At 47.2% G+C, this 18,581-nt stretch overlaps 1 protein-coding gene across 2 annotated transcripts in view; it reads left to right on the top strand.

Annotated features, from left to right (window-relative positions):
- SPECC1 (sperm antigen with calponin homology and coiled-coil domains 1) overlaps positions 1-18,193 on the top strand; it is a 186,360-nt gene extending 168,167 nt beyond the window's left edge. For both annotated transcript variants that reach the window (XM_070735451.1, XM_070735452.1), the window contains 2 exons: positions 9,515-9,574; positions 13,201-18,193. In XM_070735451.1, coding sequence (XP_070591552.1) covers positions 9,515-9,574; positions 13,201-13,290 — 150 coding nt within the window. In that variant the 3' untranslated portion in view covers positions 13,291-18,193. The remainder of the gene's footprint in view (positions 1-9,514; positions 9,575-13,200) is intronic.
- The last annotated feature ends 388 nt before the right edge of the window (positions 18,194-18,581 follow it).

Genomic DNA, 18,581 nt, shown 5'->3' with positions numbered 1-18,581 from the left:
CATTCTTGTCGCCCGTCTTTGGACATGTTCAATTTTGTCAATATCTTTTTGTAGGTGAGGTCTCCAAAACTGGACACAGTATTATTCCAAATGTGGTCTCACCAGTGCTCTATATAGCGGGATCACAATCTCACACAAGATTTAACATATTTCCTGGCCTCAGTAAATACAATAATTCATTCATTCTGTCTCATCAAGTCGGGTTTTTTCCCCCGACTCCGCATGTAGATAGATTTAAGAAGACTTATTATTTATTACATATTTAAAGGGTTTATAGCACCGGCCATCTAGTGCATTTATAAACCCTGGGTGGTTTATTAATAACGATCAAAAGCTGTCTCATTAGCAAACCAGCAAATAAATAATACTAAATGTTTTTCCTGTGGGAAAAGAAAGATTTTAGCTAGTCTTTGATTTACGACTGCAATTGGGCCCTCAATTTTTCTTGCTATGTGAAACATTCGCTAAGTGAATCTCCCCCCCCCCCCCTTTCTCTAAATCAGTGTTTTCCCCAACCTTGGCAACTTGAAGATATCTGGACTTCAACTCCCAGAATTCCCCAGCCAGCGAATGCCAAGTGAGACAGTTGTTAAGTGGATTTTCCCCATTTTACCTCCTTTCTTGCCACCGTCATTAAGTGAATCATGGCAAAAACATTTTGCCATGACAACTTTTTTCAGTACCATAGTAACAAACATTCGTTAAATGAATGGTTGTAAGTCGGATCAGCCCAGCTCTCTAGAGCGATCAACAATTAAATTAGGAAATAAAAAAGAATTACTTCAGAAGACAAACATCTGCAAATGGCCTGGATTTTAATTAAAGTTCTCCAGCAAAAAATAATAATATATTTCTTTGACTATGTCACAAAGGTGTTGGATGAAGGTGGTGCCGTGGATATTGCCTACCTGGACTTCAGCAAAGCCTTTGATACGGTTCCACATAAAGAGCTGATAGATAAATTAGTGAAGATTGGACTTAATCCCTGGATAGTTCAATGGATTTGCAGCTGGCTGAAGCGTAGACATCAGAGAGTTATTGTTAATGGCGAGTATTCTGAGCAGAGTCAGGTTACAAGCGGTGTGCCACAAGGGTATGCTCTGGGTCCTATTCTTTTTAATATATTTGTGAGTGACATAGGGGAAGGTTTGGTAGGGAAGGTTTGCCTATTTACCGATGACTCTAAAGTGTGCAATAGGGTTGATATTCCGGGAGGGGTCTGTAATATGGTAAAGGATTTAGCTTTACTAGATAAATGGTCAAAGCAATGGAAACTGCAGTTTAATGTTTCCAAATGTAAAATAATGCACTTGGGCAAAAGGAATCCTCAATCTGAGTATTGCATTGGCAGTTCTGTGTTAGCAAAAACTTCAGAAGAGAAGGATTGAGGGGTTGAGATTTCTGACAGTCTCAAAATGGTGAGCAGTGTGGTCGGGCAGTAGGAAAAGCAAGTAGGATGCTTGGCTGCATAGCTAGAGGTATAACAAGCAGGAAGAGGGAGATTGGGATCTCCTTATATGGAGCGCTGGTGAGACCACATTTGGAATAATACTGTGTTCAGTTCTGGAGACCTCACCTACAAAAAGATATTGACAAAATTGAACGGGTCCAAAGACGGGCTACAAGAATGGTGGAAGGTCTTAAGCATAAAACATATCAGGAAAGACTTCATGAACTCCATCTGTATAGTCTGGAGCAGTGTTTTTCAACCAGTGTGCCGTGGCACACTAGTGTGCCGCGAGACATGGTCAGGTGTGCCGCGAAGCTCAGAGAGAAAGAAAGCAAGAGAGAGAAAGAAAGAAAGAGAAAGAAAGAGCGAGTGATAAAGAGAACAAGAGAGAAAGAAAGAAAGAAAGAGAGAAAGAGAACAAGAGAAAGAGAGAGAGAGAGAAAGAAAGTAAGAGAGAGAGAGAAAGAGTGGGAGGGAAAGAGAGAGAGAAAGACATAGAGGGACGTAGGGAGGGAGAGAGAAAGCAAAAAAGGAAGGAAGGAAGAGAAAGAAAGAGGGATGGAGAGAGAGAGAAAGAAAGAGGAAGGAAGGAAGGGAGAGAAAGAGTTAAGGAGAAAGAAATAGAGCGAAGGGGAGGAAGAGAGAGATAATTTTTTTGTCCAAACCTTTTTTTAGCCGCCCCCCCTCCCGCTCAATGTGCCCCAGGGTTTCATAAATGTAAAAAATGTGCCGCGGCTCAAAAAAGGTTGAAAGTCACTGGTCTGGAGGACAGAAGGAAAAGGGGGGACATGATCGAAACATTTAAATATGTTAAAGGGTTAAATAAGGTTCAGGAGGGAAGTGTTTTTAATAGTCTTCTATGTTTCTATGTCTTTTATCATGTGGTTGTTAAGTGAATCAGGCTTCCCCATTGACTTTGCTTTGTGGAAGGTCGCAAAAGTGGATCGTGTGACACCCCCCCCTTCCCAGATGCTGTGACCGTCATAAATATGAGTCGGTTGTCAACCACATCTGAATTTAAGAATGGAATTGAATAGGGTTGGAAGGGACCTTGGAGGTCTTCTAGTCCAGCCCTTCGCTCAAGCAGGAGAACTTATATACCATTTCAATTGGAGAATGCTGCAACGGTCGTTAACTGTGAAAAATGGTCATAAGTCACTTTTTTCAGTGCTGTTGTAACTTTGAATGGATGCTAAAAGAACTGTCGTAAGTCGAGGACTACCTGTAGTGTGTAAATTTTTTTGTGGAGGACTTTTATTTTGGGGGACAAAACCGGCAGAACAATTTGGGGAAATGATGTGAATAAAGGAATTTAATTTAATTTTAATTTAATTTAATTTAATTTAATTATTAAATTTATAAGCCGCCCAAACTCCTTACGGACTCTGGGCAGCTTACAAACAATATGAAAAATATAAAACAGTATAAAACCCCTCAAACATTCATTCAACGAAAAACATTCATTATTTCTGGCCGGAAGAAGAAAGGAGAACTCGACTCCCTTGAGGTCAACCCAAAATAGCCTCTTTGCTCAAAGGAGCAAAAAGCAAACCAGAAATAAAATTTATTTGACAATAATAACTTACTGAAAAAAGGAAACAGGCTTTGTGGTCCAAGCGGTGGTCTTTATTTTTTGGAAAGATCCTGCAGACACCCTGGTTATATCCTCGATTTACAACAGTTTATTTAGTGACCATTCAAAGTTACAACGTCACTGACGAAAAGTGACTTTATTATGACCAGTTTTCATACTTGTGGTCATTGCCGCATCAAAACTCAGACGCTTGGCCACCAACTCACGTTCCTGGGGGGGGGACGCGATTCCCCCCCTTTTGCGACCTTCTGACCGGGCAAGTCGATAGGGGAAGCCCGATTCACTTAACGACCATGTGACTAACATAGCAACTGCAGTCATTCACTTAACAATTGTGGCAAGACAGTTCATAAAATAAGTCAAAATTCCCAGAAGCAGAATTTTTTTTGGCCGTGATTAGAAATTGGTTGAAAGAAATTCTAAATTTGGAACTAGACCTAAAACCGAAATTCTAAATTAGGAACTAGAATTAAAACTAGAACTTATCAGTGGGCATCATTAAAGGGCAAATGTTGGGCTCAATTTTGGCCATACGTTGAGGACTACCTCTCATCATCCTAAGCCAGTCCAGCTATCAACTGTACTGAGTGATAGGAATGATCACTTATGGTTCTTGATTTAACGACCACAATTGGGATGATAATTTCCGTCGCTAATCAGGGCGGTTGTTATGTGAGACTTGCCCAATTTTACGACCTTCTAGCTCCAATGTCAGGGTTCGAAGCAACACCCTCAGCGCAAGAAGACTCCAAGTGAAGTGAATCACTCTAGTTTATTTATTTTATTTATTTATTTATTATATTTGTATGCCGCCCCTCTCCGGAGCTGTTAAGTGAATCAAGCGGTCATTAAGTGAATTTGGCTTCCCCATTGAATGCTTCTTGTCAGAAGGTTGCAGATGGGGATCCTGTGACCCGGGACCCTGCAGCCGTTATAAATACGAATCGGTTGCCAAGCACCAAATTTTGATCATCTGGCGCTTTGCAACGGTCATAAGCGTGAGGACCCACCATCAGGCCACATTTTTCAATGTCATAGTAACAAACATTCAATTCAATTCAATTTATTAGATTTGTATGCCGCCCCTCTCCGAAGACTCGGGGCGGCTCACAACAATAATAAAAACAATATTCCAGCGAAAACAAATCTAACATTAAAAAGCACATAAAACCCTATCATATTTAAAAAAGCAAACAACATATACATACCCAAACATAAATATAAAAAAGCCTGGGGGAAAGGTGTCTCAACTCCCCCATGCCTGGCGGTATAGATGGGTCTTGAGTAATTTACGAAAGACAAGGAGTGTGGGGGCAGTTCTAATCTCCGGGGGGAGTTGATTCCAGAGTGCCGGGGCTGCCACAGAGAAGGCTCTTCCCCTGGGGCCCACCAAACGACATTGTTTGGTCGACAGGACCCGGAGAAGGCCAACTCTGTGGGACCTTATCGGTCACTGGGATTCATGCGGTAGCAGGCGGTTCCGGAGGTACTCTGGTCCATTCATTAAATGAATGGTTGTAAGTCGGATCAGCCCAGCTCTCTAGAATGATCAACAATTAAATTAGGAGATTAAAAAAGAATTACATCAGAAGACAAATATCTTCAAATGGCCTGGATTTTAATTTAAGTTCCCCAGCAAAAAATAATATGATACTTTCTGGGTCTTTTATCAAGTGGCTATTTTAACTGGCAAACCGATCCGAATTTCCAGAGGGGAAAGCGAGATAAGAAGGGTATAAATAAATCCCCCCCTAAAAAAATCCATTAATAAACTAGAGCGATAATAGATGCACGCAAGTTTAAAAAAACATATATAAAAAGCTGCCTTCGGGGCTGCAAAGGAAAACCGAACGGTGAATTTTTAAAAAATGAGGATATAATTGCCGTCCGAGCCAAGGAACCTGTTGTGTTGATCGATGGATTTTCTCCGAGAAATTCAAAGAGTTTCCGATGTTTTGGCCTTGTGGCTCTGCTGAATATTTATCCTGAAGAAACATTTTATCTGATACATATATTTATCTGAAACATGTCACATGTTTTTTGCTGAATTTGAAAATTAAGGGAGACTAGGATAGATCTATTTCGGCTTTATCTTGGCCTCATCAGCTAGCCATGCCCACTGGGACTTGAACCTGCAACCTTTGCCTTGTAAGGCAGAGAATTATCCTCTAGGCTACAGTATCCAATCCCTTCAGCTCTGCACCAGGGAAGGGTTACATATTTTTGTGTCGAATCACCCTGGTGTATTGAAGGAACATCACAGCTCCTTATTTGCCTCTCCGCCCAACCCAGGGCCATTTCCAAGGCAGTTAATTTTATTGATAGCCGACAATTCTATCTGTATGTGTCACATGATTTTTTGCTGAATTTGAAAATTAAGGGAGACTAGGATAGATCTATTTCGGCCTTATTTTGGCCTCATCAGCTAGCCATACCCATTGGGACTTGAACCTGCAACCTTTGCCTTGTAAGGCAGAGAATTATCCTCTAGGCTACAGTATCAAATCCCTTCAGCTCTGCACATATATATATATATATATATATGGACTATTTTAAAAGGAGTTTTTTTTAAAAAAATGTAGGTCCTAGGGGACGAGAGATACGTGCAAAAGTCCAGTTTTTCCTTTTTAACCTTTTCTTTCCTGAAATCTCCCGGGTAGTCCTCAACTTATGACCAGAATTGGGATGGGAACTTCCATAGTTAAACAGTGGGGTCCTTAATTGATTAATTAACTGACCAGTTGAAATATCTTCTACCTATATTTTTATTTTTATTACTTATATTTATCTATATTTTTAATAATTAATATTTTAATAATATGAACTGTTAGTTTTATATTAACTCTTTTTAATTAAATTATTGTGGGGATTTTTAAGTGGATGGGAGGATGGTAGTGATGGCATGAATGAATGGGACTATTTTAGTAATTATTGGAATGAATGGAATACTGTGAATGAAAATGAATGGGAGGGGGGTGATAGATGGAATGGAGTGGGTGGGGGGGATTATAATATGTATGGAATGAATGAATATGACATGAATGGAATTTTTGGCACACCTGACGCTGGAGGGGCAGGAGGGGAGGGGACAGTTATCTCTGGGGTGGCAGAGGGTCAAAATATCCCGGTCTTGCTGGGGAGAGGCAGGTATGGCGGAAGCCATGGAGCTAGCCGTTCCAGGGGAAGGAGGGATCGCTGCTTAGTAGCGATCCCTTCTTCAGGCTCCATGAGCTTAACTCAAGGCACTGGTGATGAGTGTAATTCTGGCCCTGGGCTCAAGTTGTTGCTACTCAATGCCAGGTCGGTGGTAAATAAAGCTCTCCTCATCCGGGATCTGATCCTGGATGAGGAGGCCGACCTGGCTTGTGTGACCGAAACCTGGCTGGGCCCGGAGGGAGGAGTTCCTCTCTCTGAAATTTGCCCAGCTGGGTTTCGGGTATGGCACCAACCTCGACCCCAGGGAAGGGGGGGAGGAGTGGCTATTATAGCCAGGGAGAGTCTTGGCCTGCATAGGCTCATTGCTCCAGAGGTTGCGGGTTGCGAGTCCCTCCTGGTGAAGTTGGACTTAGGGGTTCAGGTGGGCTTGTTACTCACGTACCTGCCTCCCAGCTGCGTGTCAACAGCCCTGCCTGTGCTACTCGAGGAGGTGGCCGGGCTGGCAGTGGAGTTCCCCGGACTTATCGTCCTGGGGGACTTCAATCTGCCGTCGCTCGGCGGTTCCTCTGGACTGGCACAGGAGTTCATGGCCACCATGACAGCCATGGACCTGACTCAAGTAGTTCAGGGTCGGCACGCACCCGATATGATATTCCTCTCTGAGCAACTGAGTAATGATCTGAGATTAAGGGGCTTAGAAGTGTTGCCTTTGTCGTGGCCAGATCATTTCCTACTGCGGCTTAACTTCCTGGCTCCAATCCTTCCCCGCAGGGAGGCGGAACCAATTAAGAGGTTCCGCCCCAGACGCCTGATGGATCCAGAAGGCTTCTAGATGGCGCTTGGGGTTATTCCAGATACACTTGTCCACAGTTCGGCAGAGTCTCTTGCTGAGGCCTGGAACAAGGCTGCAGGGGAGGCTCTTGACCGGATTGCACCGTTGCGACCTCTCCGCGGCACTAGACCCCGTAGAGCTCCATGGTTCAACGAGGAGCTCCGGGTGTTGAAGCGCCAGAAGAGACGTCTGGAGAAGCGATGGAGGAAGAGTAAGTCCGAATCCGATCGAACACTTGTAAGAGCACATATTAAGACTTACAAAGTGGCGCTCAAGGCGGCAAGATGCGCGTATCATGCCGCCTTGATTGCATCAGCGGAATCCCGCCCAGCCGCTCTGTTTAGGGTAACCCGCTCCCTTCTTAATCTGAGGGGAGTTGGGGAGCCCTTGCAGAGTAGTGCCGAGGATTTTAACACGTTTTTCGCTGATAAAATCGCCCGGATCCGAGCGGACCTCGACTCCAATTGTGAAACAGAGTCGACTGACAATGAGTCAGTCGAGGTGACTGGGGCTAAACGTCTTTGTCCATCTGTCTGGGAGGAGTTTGACTTGGTGACACCTGATGAAGTGGACAAGGCCATTGGAGCTGTGAGTTCCGCCACCTGTTTACTGGATCCGTGTCCCTCTTGGCTGGTTTCGGCCAGTCGAGGGGTGACACGGAGCTGGGTCCAGGAGATTGTCAACGCCTCCTTGGGGAGGGGGTCCTTTCCGCCCCTTTATAAGGAGGCGGTTGTGCGCCCCCTCCTCAAGAAGCCTTCCCTGGACCCAGCCGTGCTTAATAACTACCGTCCAGTCTCCAACCTTCCCTTCATGGGGAAGGTTGTCGAGAAGGTGGTGGCACTTCAGCTCCAGCGGTCCTTGGATGAAGCCGATTATCTAGGTCCCCAGCAGTCGGGTTTCAGGCCCGGCTACAGCACGGAAACTGCTTTGGTCGCGTTGATGGATGATCTCTGGCGGGCCCGGGACAGGGGCTTGTCCTCTGTCCTGGTGCTCCTTGACCTCTCAGCGGCTTTCGATACCATCGACCATGGTATCCTTCTGCACCGGCTGGAGGGGTTGGGAGTGGGAGGCACTGTTCTTCAGTGGTTCTCCTCCTACCTCTCCGGTCGGTCGCAGTCGGTGTTAGTGGGGGGTCAGAGGTCGACCCCGAGGTTTCTCCCTTGTGGGATGCCTCAGGGGTCGGTCCTCTCCCCCCTGCTATTTAATATCTACATGAAACCGCTGGGTGAGATCGTCCAAGGGCATGGGGTGAGGTATCATCAATATGCCAATGATACCCAGTTGTACATCTCCACCCCATGTCCAGTCAACGAAGCAGTGGAAGTGATGTGCCGGTGCCTGGAGGCTGTTGGGGCCTGGATGGGTGTCAACAAACTCAAACTCAACCCAGACAAGACGGAGTGGCTGTGGGTTTTGCCTCCCAAGGACAATTCTATCTGTCCGTCCATTACCCTGGGGGGGGAATTATTGACCCCCTCAGAGAGGGTCCGCAACTTGGGCGTCCTCCTCGATCCACAGCTCACATTAGAAAAACACCTTTCAGCTGTGGCGAGGGGGGCGTTTGCCCAGGTTCGCCTGGTGCACCAGTTGCGGCGCTATTTGGACCGGGAGTCATTGCTCACAGTCACTCATGCCCTCATCACCTCGAGGCTCGACTACTGTAATGCTCTCTACATGGGGCTACCTTTGAAAAGTGTTCGGAAACTTCAGATCGTGCAGAATGCAGCTGCGAGAGCAATTATGGGCTTCTCCAAGTATGCCCATATCACTCCAACACTCCGCAGTCTGCATTGGCTGCCGATCAGTTTCCGGTCACAATTCAAAGTGTTGGTTATGACCTATAAAGCCCTTCATGGCATCGGACCAGAATACCTCCAGGACCGCCTTCTGCCGCACGAATCCCAGCGACCGGTTATGTCCCACAGAGTGGGCCTTCTCCGGGTCCCGTCGACTAAACAATGTCGTCTGGCGGGACCCAGGGGAAGAGCCTTCTCTGTGGGGGCCCCGACCCTCTGGAACCAGCTCCCCCCTGAGATTAGGATTGCCCCCACCCTCCCTGCCTTTCGTAAACTCCTTAAGACCCACCTTTGCCGTCAGGCATGGGGGAACTAAAACACCTCCCCCTTGCCCATGTTGTTCTGTTGAAACAAGATGAGGGAACTTCCTGCATTATACGGAGTCCTCGAATTATGAGCACAATTAATTCCCAAGTTTACATCGCTAAACTGCAGTTCAGCGGTTCAAATCTCACTACCAGCTCCAGGTTGACTCAGCCTTCTGTCCTTCCGAGGTGGGTCAAACGAGGACCCAGATTGTTGGGGGCAAGAGGCTGACACTGTAAACTTTATTTTATTTATTTATTATTTGTATTTGTATAGGACTCGGGGCGCCCCGCTTAGAGACGGTTGTAAAAGCATTATGAAGCGGCATATAAGTCTAAACGCTAATGCTAAATGCTATTTCTGTTTTCTTCTTCCCCCAGAAGAAAAACCTCCTCCTGGCGTTCCAAGCGGCGGAAAGCGTTGGCATCAAACCCAGTTTGGTAAGTCTCTCCGGGCATAGTTTTATTTCCAGGGGGAGGGGGGATAAGGGCTGAGAGGAGGGGGGGGCACAGAGGGAATGGAATTGCAGGGGTGATTCTCTTGGGCAGGGCTGGAAGTTGAGACCCTCATCACTCAGGCATTTGTCCCTAAGTGGTTGTTGAGGGTTGAATTCCCATCATCCCCTGCCAAGCCAACACCACCCATGTTTATTCCTTCCCCCTAGGCCATTACAAGTTGTGCATGGTATGTTTGTGTGTATGTTTGGTTTTATAATAAGGGTTTTTAGTTGTTTTATTATTGGATTTTTACATGCTGTTTTTATCATTGTTGTTAGCCGCCCCGAGTCTACGGAGAGGGGCGGCATGCAAATCCAATTAATAATAATAATTATTATTATTAATAATAATAATTATTATTAATATTTATTGAGCAAGTGGGAAGCTGTTCTTCAGCATGGGAGAGTTAGGTGATTAAGGTGCCATGCTAGAAACAGGGCAACAGTGAATTCTAGTCCTGCCTTAAGCATGAAAACTGTCTGGGTGACTCTGGGCCAATCACCAGGAGTCTAAAAGTTCTAGTCCCGCCTTAAGCATGAAAGACAACTGAGTGACTTTGGGCCAATCACCAGGAGTCTAAAAGTTCTAGTCCCGCCTTAAGCATGAAAGACAACTGAGTGACTTTGGGCCAATCACCAGGAGTCTAAAAGTTCTAGTCCCGCCTTAGGCATGAAAGACAACTGAGTGACTTTGGGCCAATCACCAGGAGTCTAAAAGTTCTAGTCCCGCCTTAGGCATGAAAGACAACTGAGTGACTTTGGGCCAATCACCAGGAGTCTAAAAGTTCTAGTCCCGCCTTAAGCATGAAAGACAACTAAGTGACTGTGGGCCAATCACCAGGAGACAGTGAGTTCTAATCCCGCCTTAAGCATGAAAGCTGTCTGGGTGACTCTGGGCCAATCACCAGGAGTCTAAAAGTTCTAATCCCGCCTTAGGCATGAAAGATAACTGAGTGACTTTGGGCCAATCACCAGGAGTCTAAAGGTTCTAGTCCCGCCTTAGGCACGAAAGACAACTGAGTGACTTTGGGCCAATCACCAGGAGTCAAAAAGTTCTAGTCCCGCCTTAGGCATGAAAGACAACTGAGTGACTTTGGGCCAATCACCAGGAGTCGAAAGGTTCTAGTCCCGCCTTAGGCATGAAAGACAACTGAGTGACTGGGCCAATCACCAGGAATCTAAAGGTTCTAGTCCCGCCTTAAGCATGAAAGACAACTGAGTGACTGTGGGCCAATCACCAGGAGACAGTGAGTTCTAATCCCGCCTTAAGCATGAAAGCTGTCTGGGTGACTCTGGGCCAATCACCAGGAGTCTAAAAGTTCTAGTCCCGCCTTAGGCATGAAAGACAACTGAGTGACTTTGGGCCAATCACCAGGAGTCGAAAAGTTCTAGTCCCGCCTTAGGCATGAAAGACAACTGAGTGACTGGGCCAATCACCAGGAATCTAAAGGTTCTAGTCCCGCCTTAAGCATGAAAGACAACTGAGTGACTTTGGGCCAATCACCAGGAGTCGAAAGGTTCTAGTCCCGCCTTAGGCATGAAAGACAACTGAGTGACTGGGCCAATCACCAGGAATCTAAAGGTTCTAGTCCCGCCTTAAGCATGAAAGACAACTGAGTGACTTTGGGCCAATCACCAGGAATCTAAAGGTTCTAGTCCCGCCTTAGGCATGAAAGACAACTGAGTGACTGGGCCAATCACCAGGAGTTGAAAAGTTCTAGTCCCGCCTTAGGCATGAAAGACAACTGAGTGACTGGGCCAATCACCAGGAGTTGAAAAGTTCTAGTCCCGCCTTAGGCATGAAAGACAACTGAGTGACTTTGGGCCAATCACCAGGAGACAGTGAGTTCTAGTTCTGCATTAAGCATGAACGCTGGCAAGAGAACTCCTGGTCAATCACCAGGAGATGGTGAGTTCTAGTTCCACCTTAGGCATAAAAACTGGCTGGGTGCCTTTGGACCAAGTCCCACTCGCTCTCAGCCCACCCCACCCCACAGGGTTGTTGTTTGGGGGGAAAGTAGGAGAAGGAAGGTGGTGCTTCTAACTTAACAACTGGAGCAGATCTCACTCAGTGACAGTCTCGCTTAGTAACAGGAATTTTGATCGTACGTCGAGGCCTACCTGTACACACAAGCGCAGGTATTCAATCCAATTCAATTTATTAGATTTGTATGCCGCCCCTCTCCGAAGACTCGGGGCGGCTCACAACAATAATAAAAACAATATTCCAGCGAAAACAAATCTAATATTAAAAAGCACATAAAACCCTATCATATTTAAAAAAGCAAACAACACATACATACCCAAACATAAATATATAAAAGCCTGGGGGAAAGGTGTCTCAACTCCCCCATGCCTGGCGGTATAGATGGGTCTTGAGTAATTTACGAAAGACAAGGAGGGTGGGGGCAGTTCTAATCTCCGGAGGGAGTTGATTCCAAAGGGCCGGGGCTGCCACAGAGAAGGCTCTTCCCCTGGGGCCCGCCAAACGACATTGTTTGGTCGACGGGACCCGGAGAAGGCCAACTCTGTGGGACCTTATTGGTCGCTGGGATTCGTGCGGTAGGTATACACACAGAACTGCAGGTGTCCATTTTATTTTCATTGCCTTTTTTTCTTTTTTAAAAAAAAAATCAAATTATCCCACCTTCTTCAAAAGCACCGGATGGGTTGTTTGGCTAAGGCTAACTTTTTTTGCTCTGCCAAAGCCACACCAGGAATATTGAATGGGTGCAATCCTTGCTTCCTGCTTTTGGACACAGTGGATTTGGGGGCCTGGGGGGGGGGATGACACACCGGGCAGCTGGCATGCTTGGCAGAGCTCAATATCCGGACTGGCCCCCTGCCACGGCCTGAGGTCCAAGCGGTCCTCGTCTCTCCCCCGGGTTTTGCCAACTGGTCAGGAAGGAAGCAGCCCCACGGAGGTTGGGGGGAGGCATGCAGTCTGGGTTGGCAAACCCTATTGTGATTCTCTTCACCTCCCCTCCTGCCCCAGATTTAACAATGGTTTGTTGAATGTCTTCCAGTTTCTCTTTATTTTCAACGTCTTTTAAATTCTGGGACTTCCACTCCCAGAATCCCCCAGCCATCAATGCTTTAAGAAAGGAGAAAATCCACTCCCAGAATCCCCCAGTCATCAATGCTTTAAGAAAGGAGAAAATCCACTCCCAGAATCCCCCAGCCATCAATGCTTTGAGAGGGGAGGGCTTCCACTCCCAGAATCCCCCAGCCACCCCGGAGAGGGGCGGCATACAAATCTAAATAATAAATAAATAAATAAATAAATAAAATGTTTTAAGAGGGGAGGACTTCCACTCCGATACGTGGCTGAGGAATTCTGGGAGTTAACTTAAAAATACCTACCATCCCTCCATCAATCATCCGCGTTACCCATCCCTTCGTCCAATTCAATCCGGCCTTTGTGTAGTATTTATTTCAGCTCCCAGATATTCCCCTCCTTGGGAATTCTAGGAGTGCAGTCACCCAGGAGGGAATCTTGGAAAATTGGCCTGTGGGAATTAATGATCGTCTGTAGGGAAAAGGTTTGACCGGGTTCTTTCCCTCCCGCAGGAGCTGAGCGAGATCATGTACACGGACCGTCCAGACTGGCAAAGCGTCATGCAGTATGTGGCACAGATTTACAAATACTTTGAGACTTGAGGAAGAGGAGGAAGAGGAAGGAGAGGAGGAGGAGGAGGAGAAGTACGAGCCACTGAACAAATACCACCGAACAAGCACTCAATCACTTTAAAACATCTCCATTTTCAGTTGATGCCTGGTCAGCAAAGGACGGCCCGTGCCAGATGCCAATCCTGCCAGGTGGCAGAGTGGGTCCCTATCGTGGTTGGAAACTTTTACAAGGGCCAAAATGCCGAACCGTGCCAAAAAATATATATACACTCAAAGCCAAGAGCCCGAATCGCATTAAAAACATTTCTCGTCATTTGCTCCCCACCAAACCAGAGCTTCCATTTTGCCCCATCCTGACCCCAGCAGGGACCCCTCCTCATTTGGAAAAAGAAGAAAAGGAATAGCCACCAGGAACTGGGAACTCTGCAGAAGCACAGGAACACCCTTGCCAGCCATACTCTCAAAGCATCTTTCTGAAAGGTTTCAAGTGCCACCAGCCCGGAAAACTGGTTACGTCTGGATTAGAACGAGATTTCATAGACCGCTCAGAGTGAAGGGTCCGTTTTAAGACGTCCTTGGATTGACTCCTCTGAGGTTGCATCTTCCCTGGGGGGGGGGGCTGTAAAAGTGGCAGGGGGGGTGTCCAACCTAGACAACAACGACAAGACATAGTCTAGCACTTCTACCCAGCTGTGACACGAACTGGTCGCAGTTCTCAAATTCTCCTTAGTTGTGCGACTGTTGTGTGTGGACGGAGGGCCCCGCGGAAACAGCGTTTGTAGACCCCGAGAATCGGGGAGAACTGGGGGGAGGAGGAGGAGAAGCGGGACCGGGCTCTTCAACGCTACGATTGCCATGTCTTTTCACCAGCCGGCGCTCCCATGCCGTTCGTTGCTGCATTCCCACTAGGCCGAAATTCGTTCAGCGGCGTTTGTCCGTCGTAAGGCCGCTGGTGAAGAAATCGGTGAACGTGTTGCACGCTCAGCATCTCCGCAGCGTGCAACTGGTTAAAAAAAAGCCCAGGAGCAAATTCAGAAAGTGCTATCTCCGCGATTGAGGGGGGCCCAGTGTCTTCCGTCTGACGCTGGGCGAGTCGTCAACTTCATTAATAATAAGCATCTGGCTGATTTATGTCAGTGTCTGGCGAGTGTAGAGCCGCTGTCTAGAGCGATTGAGAACGTCAGGAGTCAATCAAGGCACTCCCTGTCACTTTTCAGTGCCCTTTAACGATGGCTTTGCAGTGTTGTCTGGATGGCAGTCTTAGATTTGACTGACATGCCAGGTCCTGTCGACCTCGACCGGCATCTCTGAATGGGTGGAACGTAGAAAGAGCGCATCAAAATGTTGCAAGAAGTCGTACGCCCGCTGTGCGACATTGCCTGAATGCAAAACACACGTAGGGTGGGTCCTTCGGTTTCAGGATCCCCCTCTGTAAAAAAAAAAATGGCAGGAGCTGGAGTTGCAGAAAGGCACAACGCTCTGAGGACTCTTGGTGGCCGTCGGCGTTGATGTCGTCGTGTTGTGATCAAACGCTAATGTGGGTTACTTCCTGCCGTGCTACTGGGATCATCGGCCAACGGGCAAGGGGTTGCAAGCGAGGGAACTTGGCAAGCCACAAGGTCTCAGTGAGGTCTTATGGTCACGTACATACACACACGCATATGCAACATCTCTGTTGTTAAAAGGGGGAATCCTTTTGAAAATCTCTACGGACCTCGGACCTCGTTTGCATCCCCTCCATTGTCTACACATGACCTCAGCGCTGGGACCCTCCTTTGTTCCGGATGCTGACGAGTTGGGCAGAATTGGAGGGCGGGCATGGCCAAGGTCCTTGTGGCTTGTCTGAAACCAGAGGGAGTGATCCTGGTCTGAGGATCGCCACCGTCACCCTCGTAGTAAATGGTACGCATTGGAATTGAGCACGCGGGACAGATTCCCAAGGTTAGTTTTGTGCGGCAGGGAAGTGCTCCAGGGCATCGGGTGAGGGAAGGGTGCCAATGGGGCAAAGGTGACGCAGGGGCCAATGCCGGGAGTGTGCCCCCCTCCCAACCTTGGAGGGGGACAGTTTTGTGCAGGCGGAGGAGTTCCGGGCACAACAGGTGCAAGATGCAAGCGAGAAAGTGGTTAAAGTCAAGAAGGTTCGAGGTGGAGTCCCGGTGGTCGCCAAAGTGTAGGTTGGCTTCATTGGGAGAGGTCAGAGCAGTGACGGGCCCCACCCATCATGAATGGGATCGGTGGTCCGTTAGGACTTTTAATGGGTTCTGTAGGCCGGGCCGGACGTGCACGCACCCGACACTTGTGCGCACACTCCCATGCGAGATTTCGCTTCTGCACATGCGTCCAAAGCGGAATCTCACGCGAGGACACTTGCGTGGGTGGAATTTTGGCAATTTTTGCCCCTTTTTTGCTTCTGTGCATGCAAAAATTGCCGAAATCTCGCCAAGCAAGGGTCCTCGTGTGAGATATCGCTTCGGGTGCATGCGCAGAATCCAAATCTCGCATGCGTGTCAGGCACGTGCACGCCCACGCCGGCCTCAGTATCCCATACTGGTAGGAAAAAGTAAGTGGACCCCTTTGCTGGGTCAGAGGTCAGGGGCGGGAAGGCAGGCGGGCAGAGTAGGGATCGAAAGGGAGGCGAAAGTGGCCACTTAAGGATATTGGAATGTGCCTTAAGGAAAGTGAGGCGTGGTTGTGCCGGAATCGGTTGTCCAGTTGGAGAAAAGTAGAACTAGGGGCCGCCAAATTGCTCCGCGCTTGTTTTGTCCGATTGAGTTTCCCTCTCTTCTCCAAACTTTAGAACTGCAGGGGCCCTCCGAAGTAATCTAGTCCACCCTTCACCCCCAAATCATTTTAGATAGACAGCTCTCTTCTGCCTTGGTTTCAAGATCTCTGCAGAAGAGTTTTCGCTGGCAACCTCAGCAAGGACATCTCTCTTTCTTTCACTGGGCATTCTTCACAATCGTAACCGGATTCCCCCTGCTCCCACCTCTTGAGGGCTAGAAGCTTAAGAGAATGCTTTAAGAAAAATAGAGGATTCGCTTCTCAGGAGCTGGGCTAAACTGCCTCGTGGTGACCACCTGAGATTAATGGATTCGCTCTCGTCTTTTTTTCGAACAACCCAATGTAGAATGATGCTACTTCCAAGCAGCCAGCAAGAAGCCACGGTTAGTTTCCAGAATTGTAAGCCAGTTAAAACAAGCTGGTTAGTCCAAGGTGAGCTCCCCGCTCTTTCTCCTCGGTCGCTAAATTGATTTATTTCATTTGTTCGATTTTTATAACGTCCCTTCCGAACGTCTCTGGGTGGCTGTAAGAAAGAAGTACATTATTTTTGGGTTTTTCCACGACTACCTCTTTTTCCCCAACCCGGATTTCGGGTACGTCCTGTGTGTGTCTGTGCAAAAACATGTTTCAGGGATTGTATGTGGGTGTTTTGCACACCCGGATGCAAAAAATTGCATCGCGGTAGGGGTCAAATGAGGATATGCTCACTGCTCACAACGCATCCTCGGAGAACCGCTTAGAAAAGACAAAATGGCAGCCGCCGCCTGCAATCCAGTCGCAATACGAAAAGGGGCGGGGCTCCAATCGCGTGGATCGGGTGGACATCTTGACTTTTTTGACCCCCCCTTCTAATGGCAGAGATCTCAGAATTCAACAACCATTTAGGGTCTCTCCGTTCTCCGATGGTTCACCAGCTTGTCGATATGGTTCTCAGGAGCTGACAGGATGTGGTCAAATCATTAAGATGGTGGCCACCACAGCAGGAGGCCTGTTTTTTTATCTGCAGCAATCAACGGTTGTGGCCAACACTTTCATTTTTATTACTGCACTTTGCGGATTCCACTCGTTCCTGCAGATTTGCCCAGTAAAATGCAGTTCAGCAGCACGCTAGTCCTCCTCGAGGCACTCCCAATTCAGTGATGGCCTACTACTTGAACGGTCAGGTGCTACATTCTAGTAGCGATTTTTGGGATGTGTGCGCATCCCCGTTGCAGGCATGAACGCACCCGTGGGATTTGGCTTTTGCCCATGCGCAGCAAGCGAAATATCGCGTGAAGATACTTCGCACGAGTGAGATTTCTGCGATTTTTGCCGCATATGTGAGGAAGCAAAAATATCAGCAAGAATTGACAAAATCTCCCACACGCGCGTGTCCTCACACAAGATTTCACTTATGGCACAGAAGCCAAATCTCGCACCAACCGGCGTGGGCGCACTGATAGTGCCGAAGACAGCAGGCCTTCCCTGTCCTAATTGCTCCAAGTCCCATAAATGTCGGTCTCCCAGGCATAAAGGCAATATTTTTCAACTTCACTGAGGTAAACATGTGTGGACTTCAACACCCAGAATTCCTCAGCCAGCAATGCTGGCTGGGGAATTCTGGGAGTTGAAGTCCACATATCTTTACCTCAGCGAGGTTAAGAAACACAACATATTAATGGATTTTTCAGCAGAGCCACTGATTTCTATGACCCGCAGTTTATTTTTAGTGTATTTTTTCCTCAGTTAGTGTATTTTTTCCTCAGTTAGTGTATTTTTTCCTCCGTTTTCCTTCCTCTGTACTCCTTTAAAAAATGTTAAAAAATTTTTTGCACATGTGCCAAATTTTGCCAGGTGTGGTTTCTCCCTCCTCTCTTCCTCCCTCCCACCCTCTTCCGCAACCGTTTTTTTCTTGACACAGGCTTCACGTTTGCCCTCAAATTACAAAACAAAGAACACACCGAGATTTTTCATCTCCATCCGGTGACGGGTGAGAATGGCAACTTTCGAACTGAGCACCGCCAGGATGTACGGACGCTGTGCAGCAAAATTAGCCAGGCCTGGACGTGCTCGCCGCCGAGTTTTTATTTAAACACACACACACACAGGTTAATGTTATTGAAGCTGTTAGCGCTGCCTAATATTTCTAATAAAAATATTGTTCTTTCCAAAACTGGCTGGGTGTTGTGTGATTGTGTGAATTTGCTGTCTCTTCTTCCTGCCAAGAGGGGCTGATGGACACCTGTCAGGGGAAACTTGTGGTTTTATTTTCATTTGATGGGAATCAAACGCTTTTTGGGAGAAATACCAGCATGGGTATGGATACTGATGAGAGCTAAATAGGTCGAAATAATCTATACTAGCCTCCCTTCATTTTCATTATCAGCAAAAATATTTTACATACATACATACATACATACATACATACATACATACATACATACACACACATACACCGCTCAAAAAAATAAAGGGAACACTCCAAGAACCCATCCTAGATCTGAATGAATGAAATATTCTCATTGAATACTTTGTTCTGTACAAAGTTAAATGTGCACAAC

This window comes from Erythrolamprus reginae, chromosome 1, assembly GCF_031021105.1.
Source record: "Erythrolamprus reginae isolate rEryReg1 chromosome 1, rEryReg1.hap1, whole genome shotgun sequence".
Taxonomy (NCBI): domain Eukaryota; kingdom Metazoa; phylum Chordata; class Lepidosauria; order Squamata; family Dipsadidae; genus Erythrolamprus; species Erythrolamprus reginae.
The sequence above is the reverse complement of the archived record's forward strand: the minus strand, read 5'-3'. Positions and strand labels throughout refer to the sequence as shown.